General features: G+C 41.2%; 2 protein-coding genes across 2 annotated transcripts in view; one reads left to right on the forward strand and one right to left on the reverse strand.

The window, feature by feature from the left end:
• The window catches only part of LOC137625834 (protein phosphatase 1 regulatory subunit 36-like), a 22,077-nt gene extending 8,689 nt beyond the window's left edge, over positions 1-13,388 (forward strand). Inside the window, exons 6-7 of the mRNA XM_068356726.1 lie at positions 11,590-11,701; positions 13,248-13,388. Of these exons, the coding sequence (XP_068212827.1) occupies positions 11,590-11,701; positions 13,248-13,362 (227 nt within the window). The 3' untranslated portion in view covers positions 13,363-13,388. The remainder of the gene's footprint in view (positions 1-11,589; positions 11,702-13,247) is intronic.
• Positions 13,389-16,917: 3,529 nt separating this feature from the next.
• LOC137626033 (dnaJ homolog subfamily C member 7-like) lies at positions 16,918-17,667 on the reverse strand. The gene has a single exon (XM_068357117.1). The coding sequence runs from the start codon at positions 17,665-17,667 to the stop codon at positions 16,918-16,920; it is 750 nt and encodes a 249-aa protein (XP_068213218.1).
• Between the last annotated feature and the right edge of the window lie 1,955 nt (positions 17,668-19,622).

The raw sequence follows: 19,622 nt of genomic DNA on the forward strand, positions 1-19,622 counted from the left end.
TGTGGCAGAGCTGTGCCTCTACCGGACCCGCCATTTTATGGCGTCGTTGTTGTTATGCATGCCTTATTTAGTTAGCCACAACAACGCTTCCGGCCTTATTTACTAATCGATTACATTAGTTTATTTAGTCTTCATAGCTAGGAACTTTTATATCGTGTTTCGACGCTTTTTATCGGTCATCGATTGACCTCATACCAGTCGGCTACTATAGCCCCCAGGCCAGAGCGCCTATATATAAGTGTTCATGCATGATTTTATTAGTGATCCTAGGCTAAGTTATGAAGATAGTGGCATTATTTTACAATACTTTCGACCGTGATGCAAGTGTTTTTTCGCCTTCAGGGACCATATAGGGGTAGGTTAGTTAGTGTCCCTTCCTAACCTAACCTACTTGTAGGACCCCTATATGCTTCCTTCATCCCCTGCCTTGGTATTCCCTCTGTTTAGCCTTGATTCCCTTTCTAAGTAGAGGGATCAAGTGTCTAATGGAGTATTTATCGCCTCTCAGTCCTCCCTAAGGGAATGAACCCCCCTTAGGGTTGCGTCTGAGAGTGAGGAAAGGCTAGCCCTTCCTCTATGGCTAGGAATAGTCTATGACTGTCCTGCGATAGCGATATGTCTTCTATCTTTCCTAGTTCAGGGCTCTTAGCCCTGCTCTAGGTTAGGTTTTGGAAGGTTACTCTGTCCCCTGCTGAAACTGTACCCATGCACCGTTTCAGCCTGGCTGCCTTATCTTAGGTTAGGGAGTGTCCTCCCTTTCCCTAGTGGCCGCTCTGGTACAGAACCCCTTCCTTGGAAGACTCTTCTCTTCTCCCCTCCCCACCTATCTCTTGTATAGCCTAGCCTACACTTAGGTTAGTCTATACCCATCTGTCCCCTGTCCTACAACTCCTCCTTAGGGTGGAGTGATAGGGCTACCTTGAGCTTCCATGTGCAGTCCGCTCTGGTACATATACCCTTCATAGTGTCCTATGGGGTTAGCCACTGGATGTGTTCTGCATGTGGAGGTCTCCCCCCTCTTTGGGTGTCCCCTAGCCCTCCCTTGGGCTACCCTAGCTCCCGGTCCTCTGTGACCCCTGCTCCTGGGTGATAGAGCCTGCCTCTATCATGGGTACACCCTCTCAGGGGGGGATGTCTGGGAGTCCATGACTGGACTTCTTACATCCCTCCCCCTGTCTCTCTCACTATCCGGGTGCCGGTCCCTTGCCGCCTCCACTGTCGGCGATACCCGCCTCCTACCTTAGTGACTCTCCCCTACCCTCATGCCGCCAGCCCCCCCGCTTGCCGGGGGACTGTCGACCGCCGATGGCTCTCCTCCTTCCTCCTAGCTTCGCCGTCCGCCTGCTGGTCGGCCACCGGAGTGCCGGCATCCACTGCCGGCAACCTGGTTCAGCTATAACCATCCTTGTCCCAGTCACCAATCCGGCATCCTCCGACTGCCGGAGCCGCCGCTCCTCTGCCGGCGTGCCGCCGTTGTGCCGGCGGCCGCCACCCTGGTATTACTCTTGACTTACATATTGTCTGTTCTAATGCCAGAAACTCTGCTGGAGCGGCCTCCAGCGTGCCGGAACCTCCCGGAGGCGTCAAGACTACTTGCACCCCCTTCTACTAGCTATCACTTGTATACTGATAGCCCTACACTGCAAACAGATGGCCTGTTTACACTCTTTAGATCAGTGCCTTGATACTGTTCTATTAGTAATCATGCTGTCTCTTTGCATTCTTCAAAATTCCAGCATGCTGCGTGCATCTTAGCGCGGCTGGTTGCCGGAAGCAGTTACCCTAAGGGACCTGTTAGCCCCCTAATTTGGGACTGAGTGATCTCGGTCCCAAACTTATCCTTGGTTTTTTCCATGGAATTCCATTGCCCTGTGGAATTTTAAGGAATACTATCCTGTGCCTTCGGCCATCTCGGATTATCCAGGGATAAAGCTTGCGGTAGCCAGCCGGGCGGGATGCATGGAGTATGTTTTCTTTACTACTTCAATCTCTATGCATCACACCCTTTCATTAAGTTAAAATTAATGATTAATCTTAACTTAGCTTAAGAACCACTCTTATGACTCCCCCCATACTCATTTTCTCTTTCTTCCACAGGAGGAGCAGATGAAGTGTGACTTCGACTTCTGCGCTGTGAAACGCCCGCACTTCTACGGGCATACGGCTTGCAGGACTCACGCCCCTTGTGCTAACAAGAAAGGGGATCTGAAATTCTGGGACCCACTGAATTGTACGGTCTGCCAGGCTCACCTAGTTGATGCCTTCCATAACCCTCCCTCAGCGGAGGTCAGGGACACTTCTCGGGAGAAGCTACGCAAGTGGGTGCGTGGCTTCCAGAAGAATGCCACCGGACCGTACCTGGCCACTGAAGAAATGAGGTCACTCCTGTTCCCTAAGGCCTCCCCTGATTCAGTGGTACCCAAGGATGTGATCCCCACTGTCCAAATTACAGTGGAACCTGATGTTGTCATGGCCCAGTCCATGCACGAGTGCCGCCTGGATTCCGAAGATGACGAACATATGTCGGATGTCTCGGAAGACACGGAGAAGACCCTTATGGCTCAAGGAGCTGAAGATGACGAAGACCAGGTGGAATACGCCGAGTCGGAGCAAGAGGTCGCTCCTCCTTCCATCTCCGCCCCTACTCCTACACCGACGGAAGTGTCTATCCCGTCTACCTCCACGACCCCGGATCCCTCTTCATCCACTCAAGAAATGATCCGGTTGATTAGAGCCGTCATGGACGACAGGTTAAAGGAGAATCAGGAGTTCATCAGGTCCATGATGGGATCCAGAGAACCGAAGAGGATTTCGGTTAAGGATCTCCCCGCTTGCTCACATGCCAACCCATGGAGGTATGCTGAGCATATGGTTATCGCGACCGGCAGGATCTTCGTCAGCGACAAGATCGGCACGGTCCCTTTGGAAGACGTGGAGTTCTTCCCAAACTTCGAGGCCTACCCGGACTGTTACGTCCGACTTCGCTCTGAACCTGCCTCTAAAGAAGAGACCGAACCGAAGGAAGAGATAGTGTTCGATCTCGCGAAGGCCCAGGCTATGCTAGCCAACACGTTCAAGAGTAGGGGTTTTACCTGCTCTAAGCTTCCGGCCCTGAGCAAGAAGCACCCTACTTATGTCGCACCTGAAAATGCGGTACTTCCATTCTTGGAAAAGGCCTTCGCTGCGTGCCTTAAAGCTGTGGAAGAGGGGAAAGCCTGCCCTGCACTGGAGGAGTGCAGACCCTTCTCCATAGTTACTCCCCCTGACGCTCGACACTGGAAGGACATCCAGCATACGTTCGTCGTGGGAAAGCTAGATCCTGACGTCGCTGGACGTCAGTTTAACGAAGACCTCCCGAAGCTCAACGATCACCTCCTTCGTCGGGAACAAGATACGAAAGAGAGGCTCGCAGCATCCATGTCCCACCAAGTCCAACTTGAAATTATGGCCTGTGACACCAGAGTACCAGACCACTACATGGTACTTTCCAAATCCCACATGGCAACCCTGATGAAGGACTTGTACCACTTCATGAAGGCTCGGAGAGCCTGTCGTGAATTCGTGTTCGCAGGTGCCACTGTGAAACACGAACCCCTGAGGCTGATTTCCTCCAACATCTGGGGCAAACACCTCTTTCCTTCTGACCTTGTGAAGGAAATCACCGACAAAGCCGCCACGGAGAATAGGAACCTTCTCCACAAGTGGGGCATGTCAAGGAAGAGGAAACCCTCTCAGGACGACGGACCTCAACCTAAGAGGAAATCCTCAAAACAGAAACCCCAGCAACGTCAACCAAGACGTCAGTTTCCGGGACCCGCTACCTCCCAAGTGGCAGCTCAGCCACAACAGACCTTTCAATTGGTCACCCAACCGGTGTTGTCACAGTCACCGGTCTTCACCCCTGCTTTCGAGCAACAGACGACTACCTTTCGTCCCAAAGGTAGAGGCTCAAACAGAGGTGCAGGCAGAGACGCGTCTCGCCGTCCCTCCAGAGGCAGAGGAGGAAAGGGAGCTAGCGGCCGAGGCAGCAAGCCCTCGGGACACCAGAAGCAATGCAGTGCTTCCGGTGGGAGGAAGACTCCGCCAATTCCAGGATCGTTGGACCTTCGATCCCTGGGCACACAGCATCGTCAAGAAGGGTCTAGGCTGGAGTTGGACTCAACCACCCCCAACATTCCAGCAGTTCTTCCAACAATCAACCCCCCTTCTGGAAGAATATGTCCTAGATCTCTTGAACAAGAAGGTGATAAGGAAGGTAAAGTCCACCAGGTTCCAAGGAAGACTGTTTTGTGTCCCCAAGAAAGACTCCGACAAACTCAGAGTCATTCTGGACTTATCCCCCCTCAACAAGTTCATAGCGAACGACAAGTTCAAGATGCTGACTCTTCAACAAATAAGGACCCTTCTGCCTCGAGGTTCCTACACGGTCTCCATAGACCTGGCGGATGCCTACTGGCACGTTCCAATGAACCATCACGCTTCCTCCTACCTAGGATTTCGACTCCAAAGGAAAAGCTACGCCTTCCGGGCCATGCCCTTCGGCCTCAATGTGGCCCCTCGGATCTTCACAAAGCTGGCGGACGCCATAGTACAACAGCTCCGCCTCCGAAACGTCCAGGTGATGGCCTACCTCGACGACTGGCTAGTCTGGGCTCCATCGCCCGAAGATTGTGTAAAATCTTGCAACAAAGTCACCCAGTACCTAGAACACCTGGGATTCAAGATCAACGAGAAGAAATCTCGCCTCTCTCCAGCTCAGAAGTTCCAGTGGTTAGGAATCCAATGGAACCTTCAGTCACACCGCCTTTCCATCCCCCAGAAGAAAAGGAAGGAAATAGCAGGGTCTGTCAAGCGACTACTGAAATCCAAACGAATTTCAAGACGCCAGCAGGAACGAGTTCTAGGCTCTCTACAGTTCGCCTCAGTAACAAACCCAGTGCTTCGTGCACAGCTAAAGGATGTCGCGGGAGTCTGGAGACGTTCTGCATCCATCGCTCGAAGAGACCTCAAGAGACGGCTCCCAAACAGACTTCGACTTCTCCTCAAGCCGTGGTCGGAAGCAAAGGCCCTGAAAAGGTCTATTCCTCTTCAACACCCTCCTCCATCACTCAACATCCACACGGACGCTTCGCTGGAGGGTTGGGGAGGTCACTCCCACCAAAAACAGGCTCAAGGCACCTGGTCTCCCCTGTTCAAGACGTTCCACATAAACATCTTGGAGGCCATGGCGGTCCTTCTAACTCTGAAGAAATTATCCCCGCCTCCCTCGATCCACATTCGTCTAACCCTAGACAACTCGGTGGTAGTTCGTTGTCTCAATCGCCAAGGCTCAAGATCGCCCCAGATAAATCAGGTGCTTCTCCCAATCTTCCGTCTGGCAGAGAAGAAGAAGTGGCACCTGTCTGCAGTTCACCTACAAGGATTCCGCAACGTGACAGCGGATGCTCTATCTCGAACAAACCCGATAGAGTCGGAATGGTCTCTAGACGCAAGATCATTCTCCTTCATCTCTCACCAAGTCCCAGAACTTCAGATAGATCTCTTCGCAACGAGCGACAACAATCAACTTCCTCGGTATGTGGCCCCGTACGAGGACCCCAAGGCAGAAGCAGTGGATGCCATGTCACTGGACTGGAACAGATGGTCCAAGATCTACCTGTTCCCTCCCACCAACCTTCTGCTGAAAGTCCTCTCCAAACTGAGAACCTTCAAAGGGACAGCGGCCCTAGTGGCTCCCAAGTGGCCCCGGAGCAACTGGTACCCCCTGGTCCTGGAGCTGCAGCCCAAGCTGATCCCTCTCCCGGGCCCAGTTCTCTCCCAACAAGTACAGAAGTCGACTGTCTTCGCTTCATCATCGAAAATCAAGGACCTTCATCTCATGATTTTCTCTCCCTAGCCGCAAAGAAGAGGTTTGGGATCTCGAAGAAAAGTCTGGACTTCCTAGAGGAATACAAGACCGAATCCACAAGACGGCAATACGAATCATCCTGGAGGAAATGGGTCTCCTTCGTCAAGACAAAAAATCCTAAGGAAATCACAATTGATTTCTGCATGTCCTTCTTTATTCACCTTCATGGACAGGGATTAGCAGCCAATACGATTTCAACCTGCAAATCGGCCTTGACCAGACCAATTCTGTATGCCTTCCAAATTGATCTGTCCAGCGACATCTTCAATAAACTACCGAAAGCATGTGCTCGCCTACGCCCAGCACCCCCACCGAAACCGATCTCCTGGTCATTAGACAAGGTGCTCCATTTCGCCTCCAACTTGGATAATGATTCATGCCCTCTCAAGGATCTGACTCAGAAAGTTATATTTCTCTTTGCTCTCGCTTCGGGAGCTCGAGTCAGCGAAATAGTGGCATTATCAAGAGAGGAAGGACACATCCTGTTTACCGATACAGGAGACGTTACCCTCTCCCCTGATCCGACGTTTCTCGCCAAAAATGAATTACCCACCAAAAGATGGGGCCCCTGGAGAATATGCCCCCTGAAGGAAGATGTCTCTTTATGCCCAGTAGAGAGCCTCAAGGTCTATCTTCGCAGAACTTCGAACTTTGGTGGAGGCCAACTCTTCAAAGGAGAAACATCGGGCAGCGACCTGTCACTGAAACAATTAAGAGCGAAAATCACCTACTTCATTCGCAGAGCGGATCCTGACAGTACACCCGCCGGTCATGATCCTAGGAAAGTTGCATCATCTCTGAATTTCTTTCAGAGTATGGACTTTGAAAGCCTTAAAAACTTCACAGGCTGGAAGTCCTCGCGCGTTTTCTTTAAACATTATGCGAAACAAGTGCACAAAGTCAAACATTTTGTGGTAGCCGCAGGTAGTGTTATGAAACCTGCACCTAACTCTGCATAGAACAGTGAGTTACTTGGGACTCTAACTCTTCGGGTGCCTATGTTGACCCTCGAGCGATACATAGTGATGTCGAAAACACTTAGTGCTTTTATAACTGTTCTTATCCCAGGTGAAATGTCATAGTTGTCACACAAGTGCCGCATGCCCTGAGCATGATGTGTTTTTAATCAAAGACTTACGTTCCTCGAGAACGAGTGCCTACTAATAAACTTGAAATTCCTTTTCAGATTCAAGAGCAAGTCTTTATTACTATGTACATTATATTTACTGTAAATGAACTTTACTTATTGCTGCAATTCATTTAATTTCTGCATCTGTGAAATAAAATTTCTATTTTATTACCTGTGCGTCTCAATCAGCTCCTACTTACTATGAAATACATGCCTGTCATAGTTTTATTATCCCCTTTTTTCCTTATGGTTATGGAGAAATTAAGATACTAACTCTTAATTTATATTCACTCTGATTATGTAATGTTCCAATACGAATACTTACTCTTCATACCCTGGAGATGAATCACCCTTCTCAGCACACAGTGCCCAACCACCACTGGTCTGCTTTTCAGAATGTTCCTATACGAATGCCAAACATTCAGCTTCGTCTCCAAGTTCTTCAAGTTCTTCTATCAGGGTGAATAGCCCTTCAATACCACTTTGACGTCGGCATGGCCCGTGGGAACTTCACTGCCAAGGGGGGCAGGATGATTCTTCCCTACGGTTCTTTACCAAGATTACTATGCTATTTTGTCAATGCCTTGGCACTTACTAATAGGGGAAAATCTACCACGATACATTGATTCTCTGGTATTCTTCCATCAGGACGCCATGGCTTGAGCCCAAAAAACGGATTTTGAGCGAAGCGAAAAATCTATTTTTGGGTGAGATAGCCATGGCGTCCTGATGGACCCTCCCTGCTACTTCGTCCAGTTTTTAGGTCCCACCCTGCTCTGCTGTATCATGGTGATGGGCAAGCAACTGGCTTCAGGATGAAGACGGACGTGACGTCATTTAAGCAATGGCGCCCGTTTGTTTACGTCTCGAGTACCAGAAGTAGCCACGAATGAGATTAGCTATGGAACGGCTCCCAGCTATTCTCAGCCCTTACACACCGAAGCATTAACTCTGTTCGGGGTGTAGATAGCTATGTGGCGCGTTAATACATGCGTCCCCTGTTGATATACGATGTCTTAAAGGGAAACCTTTAGGATACTCGCTCCAGAAGTTAGAATTCTGTGATAACCTGTGGTTAAATTCTCTGGGAATATCTTAGTAGTTATTTACCCAAGGAAGCTACCAAAAAGGAACCTTCCATCAGGACGCCATGGCTATCTCACCCAAAAATAGATTTTTCGCTTCGCTCAAAATCCGTTATATATATATATGTATATATACACAAATAAGCCATATATTATACTACCTTAATATCTGGATTCTCTCTATACATCGGGATCAGAGACCTACTATGAGATTCAGGGCCTCTGTAACACAGTTTTTTGGACTTTGCTCCTTATCAAGGCATCGGATGTAGCTGAAAGTTGACATATGTATATTTTACAACCACACACAAATTTTGTCAGCATTTTCAATAACCTAAACCCGATAGTTTTAATTTTTATAGAGTAAAAATGATCTAGCCGACGCCATGGCCAGTGATAACGAGCCAAGAGTCGAAAACATTCATTACGTAAGCAATGTAAACACCTTTTGACAAAATTTTGCCCCGCCCATCCACCGGACACCCATTCACCTTCTTCCATCGGCTCTGGAACCCATAACAGTCAAGAATGGCTAGCAGGATTTGGAATTGCCCCTGTGGTTGCAAAACTGCATTTATCTTACGACTTGCAACTTTATACAGTCAAGAGAAATTCCATGGCCATATTTACTATAGCCTGAATAGGTAATTATTCAGTTTCTAGTTTAAATCCAATGTTTATGCTCTGATTTGTATTTAGCGTAATATGATTATAATACTTGTAATGTCACTCAGGCTTTTGAACATTTCCATTAACTATTCACTATGCCACCAAGAGAGAGAGAGAGAGAGAGAGAGAGAGAGAGAGAGAGAGAGAGAGAGAGAGAGAGAGAGAGAGAGATTGTATGTAAACAGTCTTGATATAACTATTTTTGTTAAAATGAGAATTTTGTGATAAACTCTCCATCAGACCAACGGATCATCCGATATCATTTTTTTTTTCTTCTTCTTAGGCCGTACGACCGTGTTGGCTATGTTTTGGGCATGACTGCATTTTGTAAATAAATCATGAATAGTTTTAGGAGTTTTATTTGTACATCTTATGGGAATTTATAGGAGTAAAGTGAACATAATTCATTTATCCTTTAAAATAATTACTACATGTAGCAAAACAAATAGTAGTAAAGATGATAATGCAATGAAGGAATGATACCAAACTTTATCTTTAGCTTCAACATCGGCAATAACATACCCAGTTGCCATAAATTTGTCAGCTTAATGAAATAGCCTATCATCTAATATAAAACTTAAATTCTGAGGAGGCCATGGCTTATTGCACAGTGAAAAAAAATGACACAGACTTTATGAATGGCGGAACGATACATAAATGTGGGTGGGGTATCTGTGCTAGCGTAGTAATACTACTGTAGCAGTATTGCCGCAACAGTAGTATACATGAATTAAACGTTTAGGCCAACTGCTGGGATCCTTGAGGATCATTTAGCACTTCTTACAACTACTCGAGAAATAAGATTTTATAGCCAGAATTTTAATTTTCTGATCCAACAATGCCCATGATAGTCTTCAGTGTTATCCAGAATTATAACGAGGCTAAAGTGGGTGGAGCCTCATGAAGTCATCATTCTGACGATAATTATTGGTGAAAGTTTAAAGCAAAATACAGTACCGGCTATTTTTTTTTTTTTTTTACAGTAAATAGATCGGTAGATAGACAATAAATAAAAATTGCTTGACATTGGATATAGCAGTTATCAAATCAAGCTTGTCTACTACGTTTTTGAAAATTACCAACTATTCCCTACACCTTGTCAGTCTGATTGTGAGCTATAAAGTAGACTGTAATTTCTTAGGAAACTTATTTTGGGAGTTAGACAAATATGTTAATAAATACAAAAACACTTCGATTAGAAGTGTTTTTGTATTTATTAACATATTTTGTTCGTTTGTTCATTAGGACAATTCTCAGTGGAGAGGTTTCAGAGTTCATAAAGGTGTACTGCTTTGCTTTTATTTACACTTTTGTGTTATTGTTGGCAGAGGTATAGCCTTCGTTACGTATAACCAATCATCGATCGAGAAAGAGAGAAGAAATGCCGTCATAAGTTACGTAACGAGTGCGTTCGAAACCTTTTCTCTGAGTAAGTTGGCCCGTCTTCAAAAATCGTCACTTTTACTTAATAAAGTACCAAATTTATTCAACCTACGTAATGCAGAATATAGTCAAAATTTATGTGTAGATATAATGTGCATTCTAAATAAGCGTTATATTTATGAAATTCATAGAAAAAAAGTTATTGCGAAAAAACCGTGTTACAGAGGCCCTGAATCTCATAGTAATCGGAAATCAACTCAAAGATAATAGCTTCTGGTCAGCCGGGAAATTGAACCCCAGTCCGAGAAACTGGCCCGACAGTGACATACCATATAACCTGATCCTCTCTACACCTCGGGATAAGAGACCCAAGGGGAAAATCAACTCTACGATAATAGCTCTGCTCATTTGATTATGAAAAACACATCTAAATGTGCAAAATTTATCATTACACACACAGACACACACACATATATATATATATATATATATATATATATATATATATATATATATATATATATTTATATATATAATATACATATCTATATATTATCAGCTTTTACCAGTCCAAGGCAGAACAAAGGCCTCAGCCATGTTCTTCCGCTTGCGTCTGTTTATGGTCTTTCTATGTCAGTCCACACCCCGAAAACATTCTTAGTTAGTTCGTTAATCCATCGTCTTCTCTTCCTTTCCCTGCTTCTTTTGCAATCTCTAGGGACCCATATATATATATATATATATATATATATATATATATATATATATATATATATATATGTACTGTATATACATATATACATATATATATATATATATATATCTATATATATATATATATATATATATAGATAGATAGATAGATAGATATACATATATATATATATATATATATATATATATATATATATATATAGATATATATATATATATATATAATTAAATTTTTATGACAATTTACATTGCTCTATTTACGAGCTTTCGAGAATAAAACCTTATTCTCAAGGCCAAAATCAAAGACGAAAAATAAAAACATCTGAAAATACAATAGAAAATGTTCTTTATGAAATAAAAGGAATCGGAACAAATTAAAAAATCTATGTAGGAAAAACTAATTAATAAAATGGACTTAAGATTAAACAGTTGTTATATCAACTCATGAAGAGAAAAGGATGACTTAAAATGTAATAAAAATCATTGCATCACGATAAAAATAAAAATGAAATATAACTTGAGATTAAAAAGAAATCATATATTAAAAAATACTATGGAAAAGCTTTTAACTCAAAGAAGAAATTATTCAAACTTTAAAGAATAAAAATGAACTATGTTTTCGCTAATACCTTCAATTAGGTTAAGTGTTAAACATCAATCATTTTCACTTTTTAACAAATAATATTGAATATCTATTACAGGTGTGACCCGTGAGAAATCTTGTATGATGACCAAAACTGTTCCGGACATGGAAATCACGACGAAGATCAGCTCCTGGTTTGACACATTAGCTCCTCTGACTTATGTTTCCGAGTGAGTCATTTGGTTTAAGGCTTGCTTCACATGAGCGGATTGATGTCGCGCGGTTTTGTCCAAGCGGATTATAAATTAGTGAAGATCAAGGAGGCACTTTACACGCTACCCGCTCAACAGAATTTCCGAGCAATATTATTTCCTGGCGGTAGAATTTCCGAGCGGTAAAATTTCCGGGCGGTAGAATTTCCAGGCAGTAGAATTTCCGGGCGGGAGAATTTCCGGGCGGGAGAATTTCCCATCGGTAGAAATTTCGATCGGTAAAATTTCCGAGCGGTAGAATTTCCGAGCAGTAAAATTTCCGATCGTTAGATTTTCGAGTGGTAAAATTTCCGATCGGTAGAATTTCCAAGCGGTGGAATTTCCAAGCGGCATGATTTAGTAGCGGCGTGCACTGATAATCCCCTTAAGCCCTGTCCACACGATCGAGCATGCCCGACGGGCAAACAGTGATTCCAGGCCACAGTAGTTAGTGAAAATGAGGGTTGATGACGTCAGAAGTGGGAAAACTAATGCAGGGATCTGGCAACACTGTATGATGCCAGATCCCTGTCTGTGGTTTTCCCGCTTCTGACGTCATTAACCCTCATTCTTACTAACTATTGTGGTCTGGTATCACTGTTTGCCCGTCGGGCATGCTCGATCGTGTGGACAGGGCTTTAGACCCAGTGTAGCGCCTTATAGAAACTAAGTCCCCTCGGGGAAAATCCTCTCTTGTGAAGACATGTCTCCTAACAAGCGGAAATATTTCCGTACGGAAAAAAATCCGCCCATGTGAAACGAGCTTAGGTCCTCTTCCAAACTTAGGATAAAATAATAATGAATTTGCATGGATAAATTCGCTGTGTTCTGTAAGAGAAATCGTTTTGTAAAGAATAAATAAGATTAATGAAAAGGTGATAATCTATATTGTTTATATGTAAGTCATGACAGGTTAATATATTTTTTTTTTCTGATAATATCCTATATCTTAGGTGGATTTTACAGACAACATTTTGACTTGAGATACGATTTTTATGAAATGTATGCATACTGGAACATAGTACTGTATATTTTATATATATATATATATATATATATATATATATATATATATATATATATATATATATATATATACTCACACACGCTTGTAGTCAACGATTAAGAAGGTAACAGAAGGTTTTGTGAAATAAGATTCTTAAACATCACATAAATAATCGAACACAATACTGTGTACACACACAACACACACATACAGTACACACATATACATACATATATATATATATATATATATATATATATATATATATATAGAGAGAGAGAGAGAGAGAGAGAGAGAGAGAGAGAGAGAGAGAGAGAGAGAGAGAGAGAGAGAGATATTAGTAATAGTAAGAATCATAAGTAGCAACACTGCTCTACAACCAAGGTACTTAATTCATGTTTTATTTTCAATAACCACAAGAGGATTAAATCCAAAATATTTTCAATACCTTTAATGCATATTTCCAATGGACGACATCAATGTAAATATCAGCAAGTATTGTTTTTATTTTCATTACAGCGAGGACGGCAAACGAGAACAGGGCCTCTGGGTACTTGGTGCTCGACGATCCGACCTGAACGAATATTTGGAACCAGCTGTCCAGGAACTAGATCAACTGAGCCTACTTGATTAATCCCGTTGTGGTAGCTTATTGAAAAAGGCACTACCTGACGATCTCCTGGACTGGGGTTCGAGCCCCTCTTTAACTCGATAGTTTCTTGTAGTGTATGTAGTCTCCCCATCCTTGTGAGATATGGATGGGGGGGGGGGGCTTTGGTGGAGCCTATAGGTCCACCTGCTGAGTCCTGAGAAGCCATTGCCTGGCCTTCTCTGGTCCTAGCTTGGGTGGAGAGGTGGCTTGGGTGTTGATCATATATACAGTATATATATATATATATATATATATATATATATATATATATATATATATATATATATATATATATGTGTGTGTGTGTGTGTGTGTGTGTGTGTGAGTGTGAGTGTGTGTGCGGTCAGTCTCTGGGCCCTAGGCCTAGGGATTTGCCACTGTCCTTTGACTCTGCCACTCAAGAACGACCTTTAAACCTTTAGACAGTTAACCCTAACATTTGTAAAAGACTATGGGACCCTTATTTCTAAAGGATTTTAGAGTACCCATATGTGGGATGCGTGTGTGTCACCTTGAGTTATGTTTAGTCCAAGTCTTCTTATTCAAGAGTGAACTATTGGAGACAGGACACAGGTGTGAAATAATCAATCATTCCATTGGCTATCGGTAGTGTTGTGACACACTGCCGTTTGCACCTGACTCCTAAAGGCCTGTTGCAAGTTTCAGGCTATGAGACTCCAAGAAAGAGTTAACGAACATTCCTTATATGATTAAAAAAAAACTTTCATGGTTGTTAAGATAAATAATAGCTCCACTGAAGGAAAAGGACTTTATAATCCGATGCTACATAGAAAAAAAGGTATGGTCAATTCTTTTTAGTGAGGCAGATTTACACCGACTTGCAGGGGTGCCCTTTTAGCTCGGAAAAGTTTCCTGCTCGCTGATTGGTTATAGAAGATAATTCTAACCAATCAGATAGCAGGAAACTTTTCCGAGCTAAAAGGGCACCGCTGCGAGTTGGTGCGAATGCGCCTCATCAAAAAAAAAAAAAAAAAAAAAGTTAGGATCCTTCAATGTCAACTCTTTCAATTTTTTCATTTAGTTTTCTAGATAATTAAAAAAAAAGATTTACGATTTGTAAGTAATGTTCTCAAACGAAACATTGTCTGTCTGTCTGTATGTATGTATATATGTTTATCAGTACGAGTACTGTTGCGTATGTAATGTACAGTCAAAAGCAAATGTCCTGTCGTCTCCAGTCCCGCTCTGTCACCCCCAATATCTATAGATTCCAGAATTTCAGGTGTAGAAGAGTTTGGTTGTGGGGGGGGGGGGGGGGTAACGGGCGGAGGGAGGACGACGGTGGGCCGGGGAAGTACTTGTTAGAGCTGTAAGGGGTGTGATGGTAGGGGAACCACGATAAATTATGGATGAACGTAAATTCAGTATAATTTCTCCACATCTTAATTCTAACATTATAATTATTCTAACTTATAATTATATGGCATATTTGTTGTGTTATTTGCTATGCCATTCTCACAAACAATTTGTTGACAAAAAAAGATCGATGTTTAATTTGGAAATATATCATGACCCGACTGAAAAATCTTTCGTAAACACAAGCTAGGAGTTCTCTCTCTCTCTCTCTCTCTCTCTCTCTCTCTCTCTCTCTCTCTCTCTCTCTCTCTCTCTCTCTCTCTCTCTCTCTCTCTCTCATTAAATATATATATATATATATATAAATATATATACATACATACATATACATATACATACATATACATATATATATATATATATGTATATATATATATATATATATATAATATATATATATATATATATATACATATATATATATATATATATATACACATATACATATATATATACATACATATATATATATATATATATATATATATATATACACATATATATATATATATATATATATATATATATATATATATATATATATGTATATATCAAATGGTACTTGGAATACTATGAAAAGGAGATGAAGACAGAAATTGATTGTTGAGAGTTTTTGAGAAAGTAATGCAAATTACAAGATAGAGCATGCTAAAGATTCCAGTATTTCCTCCTCAATAAAACAAAAAATATTCCCTTTAATCTTCATCTTCCATAGCCCACCCACTCGATCCTCCCAACTGAGTCCGTACTTTATCCAATGATGCAGGCTTGTACCTATGCATCCAAGGATATTTCCTTCTCAAAAAAAAAAAAAAAAAAAAAATTAAGTTCCTCTTTCTTTTTATTTTTCGTTGCTGCTGTTTCTCCTCCTCTTCTTGTTTCTGCTGCTTCCTTTTTTTCTGATTTTGTAGATTTTTTATTTTTTTTTATTTTAAAGATTTTATATTTTTTGTAGATTCTATGTTTTTTTTTTTATCTTTTTAGATTTATAATTTATTTCTGCTTCTGATTCACCTCCTGCTTCTCCTCCTCTTGTTGCAGCTGCTTCTTTTTTTTTCTTTTGGACTTTAAAGGTTTTATATTTTGGGGAGATTTTATCCTTTTTTATTTTTTGGGGGGGATTTTATAGTTTTCATTTATTTATTTATTTAGTTTTTTTTTTTTTGCTGCTGCTGCTTCTCCTCCTGCTTTTGTTGCTGCTGCTTCTCCTCCTGCTTCTCCTTCTCTTGTTGCTGTTGTTTCTTTTTTTTCTTTTTTTTTGAATTTTGTAGATTTTATAATTTTTTGGAATTCAGGGTTTTTTTTTTTTTTTGGGGGGGGGATTTTTTAATCGTTATGCTACTGCTGCTTCTCCTCCGGCCTCTCCTCCTCTTGTTGCCGTTTTTTTTTTATGTATTTTGTGGTTTTTCTATTTTGAGGGGGGGGGGGCGATTTTTAAAAATTTCTCTTTTGCTGTTTCTTCCCATCCTGCTTCTCCTCAAAGGATTCAGCTTCTTCCCCCAGCCTGACTTCATTGGTTCCACTATTAGGACCTGACTGCATACTAAAAGAACCTCCCCTCTGCATAGCCAGTCATCTAGATTATTCCATCAGAGCCACCCGAGAGTTAGTATCCAAAAGAATAGATCTAGATATCTGACCGTTTGTTCACCTGACGAAGCCCTTGTACGATTACACCAGGGAACATAGCATACTAGAAAAAGACAAGATTTTCCCCTCTGTAGAGCAAGTCCTCTAGGTTATTCCACGTCTTTCAAGCGGAGTAGTTGAGTCAATCATCCCTTAAGCACTCCCTGGAAAAAAAAATCGCCCTTCTCTCCATCTTTCATAGTCCATCCACTTGATCCTTCCAAGTCAATTCTTTACTAAATGATGTAGAGCTTGTACCATCTGCATCAAAGGATATTTCTTCCTAATTAAAATGTCCCTTTCCGCTCCTCTCATATTCTGTCTACCTGATCCTTCTAATGGCACTTGCATAAAAACTTGTTTACTTACAAAAGTAAACAAACTAATAATTTCCCCAAAAACTCTACTGAAACTTATTCTAAAAATAAATTCCACATGCATAATTTTTTAGATTTTCTCTTTTTTTTATAATTCAGGAAAGATTTTATTTATTTACATGTGAAAAATTTGCCAAATGCGGCGAACATATCTTTAAACTGTTTTCTTTTGCTTTCGAGGACTTCGATGCTTTTGCTTCCGGTGATTATAGTATGCTTTTGCTGGGTTATAACAGTAACGGTACTGCTGACGTTGGTCCTTCTGTCCTGGCTGTTGCCTTGGGCATGGTGGTTGAATCTCTGCGTCGTATTCATTTCTGCTTTGTTCATCCATCAGAAGAGTTTTAGCATTAACCATTTTTCTAAACTTCTCCTCGAATGCCTCCTGTATGAATTCGGGTTTGTCCCCGTGTCTGTCCGGATGTAACTTTAAGGCCAAGCCTTTGAAGGCATTTAAAATTTCTGCCCTCGTGGCCGTCTGACCCACACCCAAAACATCATAATGGCTTTGGTTTTCCCATTTCTTCTTTAGCGCCTTAGCATCTTCTATGAAGTTCAAACATTCCTCGGATCCCTTTACCGTTCTAACAGCTTCGAAGTCGTTCATGGCAGCGTCGAAAAGGTCAAGTTTGAGAAGGTGCTTTCCTCGTAGCATGTAGGCTCTGCATCCTTGAAGACCTTTCTCAATGGCTTGGCAGCAGTCCAATATGATATCCGTATCAACAGGGTTTCTGGAGTCTGCATTCGCTTCAGCTCGAAGGAGATGCAGAAGAGCATTTTCAGTTTTTAGAATTTCCAGTAACTTTTCTTGGTCCTTTATCTGAAGATCTTTTTGGACGCAGTCATTTTCGAGTTCTTCTATTTTCTTATTATGGATTTTCTTAAATTCTTCCATTTCCTCCATTCCCGTTTAAAGAATTTCCTGTTTCTTCTCCTGTTCCTTCATCTGAAGATCTTTTTGGAAGCAGTCGTTTTGCAGTTTTTCTATTTTCTCATTATGAATTTTCTTAATTTCTTCCATTTCCCTGCTTAGAATTTCCTGTTTCTTCTCCTGTTCCTTCATCTGAAGATCTTTTTCAGCGCAGTCAATTTTCAGCTCTTTCTGAGCTGTCAGTTTCTTGCTTCTCTTTCTCTGTATTCATCTCATTTATTACTCTTCTCAATTCATTTAGTTGTCCTTCTTTAGCCCTCCTCATAGCAAATATTATTCCATCGAATATGGCACCAGAAGCAGCCAAACCGATGTAAGTTGTCTTGTTACCATGAGAAAGGATTTCCTCCCTCGCTCCGATGTCGAATTCGGGGAGAAGTTTGCCTACAAACCATCTTGATTTCAACTGGTCGTTGAATCTCAAAGCTTCTGCCTCCATTTGTCGCAAATAAAGTTCACACCCACGTAGTTCCTCACGAGCTTTCCAAAAGCCCCCAATCCAAGGACAGCGCTGCAGCCACCCACCGAGGAATCCATCCTGAGAGGCGACTGCACGACAGTCTCCAAATCGCGGCGCCTCTGGGAGAAGACACGAAAACCATTTGAAGACTAATAACGACTCCTGGAGAGTTCGCAGCTGTCCCTGAAGGTTCAACGTCATATCCTCGCACGCAGCATTCCGTTCTTGGATAACTGAAGCTGCATTTTGAGGCCAGTTGTATTTTCCTCTAACAAATTGTCCGATCATATTCACACACACACACACACACACACACACACACACACCGAATGCTTGTTTGAACATAGTGGTCATAACTATTCAGAGGTTCGTATCAGCATTGGTTTGAAAAAATGAAAGAGTCTTAAAAGGATTCTGAAGACTTTTCAGTCTCCTTGAGACTTTTTGGAGTCACAGACTCCAACAACAGATCTCCGTGAAATTTATGCCTCTTTTCCAGACGGAAGACGGTGTTAACTTAAGAAATAATAATAATAATAATAATAATAATAATAATAATAATAATAATAATAATAATAATAACAAAAACAATAATAATAATAATTATCATTATTATTTTTAATCCAATATAATTAAACAGTAATAATGTAAAATTAATTTTTCTATCGAATATATAGTAATAATTATATATTTACAGGATCCCTTTTGAAAGTCTTCCATAATTGCTTTAAAAGGTTAATTATCCTATTAGGTGTCGCATGCGTGTATATATATATATATATATATATATATATATATATATATATATATATATATATATATATTATATATATATACACACACACACACAAACACATATATAGATATATATATATATATATATATATATACATATATATATATATATATATATATATATATATATATATATATTATATTAGTGCACATTCACACATATATCTATGAAATATATGCGTACAAACACACGCATATATATATATATATATATATATATATATATATAGTGTGTGTGTGTGTGTGCGTGTGTTTGTATGCATATATTTCATAGATATATGTGTGTATGTGCACTAATATAACGAAATCCTGCATTTTTTTTCATTCGTGGTTAAAGAAAAATTAACCGTAACCAGAGAAATGGATCCAATGTAGTACTTTCTGGCCAGTCAAAGGACCCAATAGCTCTCTAGTGTTAGTATTTCAACGGGTAGTTGGTGCCCTAGTCAACCTACTACCTATTAACATGCAGTACCGGAATTAACGAAGCCAACTGTACATCTGTCTGGTTAATTCGCAGCAGTGGTAATTTTTTTTTTTTTTTTTAAAGAAATAAACATCTCGGAATCAAGTTGTTGTCATTCTTGAAACTAGAACTATCAATCCTAACTTCATTAAGATTACATTTATATAATCTTATAGTTTATAGTGTATTTAGGAAATATTTGTTTTA

The sequence above is a fragment of the Palaemon carinicauda genome, chromosome 33, assembly GCF_036898095.1.
Source record: "Palaemon carinicauda isolate YSFRI2023 chromosome 33, ASM3689809v2, whole genome shotgun sequence".
Classification (NCBI taxonomy): Eukaryota; Metazoa; Arthropoda; class Malacostraca; order Decapoda; family Palaemonidae; genus Palaemon; species Palaemon carinicauda.